At 58.3% G+C, this 709-nt stretch overlaps 1 protein-coding gene across 2 annotated transcripts in view; it reads right to left on the reverse strand.

The window, feature by feature from the left end:
• Positions 1-707, reverse strand: part of EPHA7 (EPH receptor A7) — a 162,337-nt gene extending 161,630 nt beyond the window's left edge. The window contains exon 1 of one of the 2 annotated variants that reach the window (XM_010573338.1): positions 450-546. In XM_010573338.1, coding sequence (XP_010571640.1) covers positions 450-546 — 97 coding nt within the window. Of the gene's footprint in view, positions 1-449 lie in introns of both variants that reach the window. The other variant, XM_010573337.1, reaches the window with a different exon arrangement.
• Between the last annotated feature and the right edge of the window lie 2 nt (positions 708-709).

Consider the following 709-nt stretch of genomic DNA (forward strand, 5'->3'; position numbering starts at 1 on the left):
CGTCCCGAGCCCCGAAACTCGGCCCTCGGCCCCTGCAGCCCCCTGCCCGCGGAGCGGCGAGGGAAGCCGCCCTCCCTGCACCTCGCCGGGAGGCTGAAGGATGCCAGCGGAGAGCGAGGCTCTCCCGCACGGATCCCCGGGCCGGGGGCTGCCTCCCCAGCCCCACGCCTTTCCATCACGTGCAAATGCCTCGCCAACCTCATTCCTGCGAGCAAAGGCAGTTGTCCCGGTCTCTCGCACGTACACACGCACTCCCCCGGTGAATGCCTTGCTCTTTCCTGCCTCCCACCTCAACTAAAGAAAAAATGTCTTTTTTTTTTTTTTTTTCCTTAAGAGGGGGCTGACAAGCAGCTCGCAGCGGCAGGCAGGTCCTCCGCTAAGCCACCCCACAGACTTCGCGTGCAAAAGCAATAAATAAGCCCAAAGTTTTGTTTTCCGCATCACCTTACCTTCTTTCGCAGCCTGTGCTTCCCCCGTGTGTGCAAAGCGGAACAGCCAGACGGAGCACAAAATAATCCAAGAAGGGAGCCTACTTTGGAAAACCATGGTGCAGGAGCGGGGTGATTTTATATTTCTAGCTATATATTTCTAGACACTGCCGCTGCCGCCGCTTGGTGGGTGCTAGAGGACGGTGGAGAATTTGCTCTGCTAGTCTCTGGCTCGGCGCTCCCTCCCTCCCGGCTGCCTTTCTTCTTCCTCTTCTTCTTCT

This window comes from Haliaeetus leucocephalus, unplaced genomic scaffold, assembly GCF_000737465.1.
Source record: "Haliaeetus leucocephalus isolate CR32 unplaced genomic scaffold, Haliaeetus_leucocephalus-4.0 Scaffold384, whole genome shotgun sequence".
NCBI classification, from domain to species: domain Eukaryota; kingdom Metazoa; phylum Chordata; class Aves; order Accipitriformes; family Accipitridae; genus Haliaeetus; species Haliaeetus leucocephalus.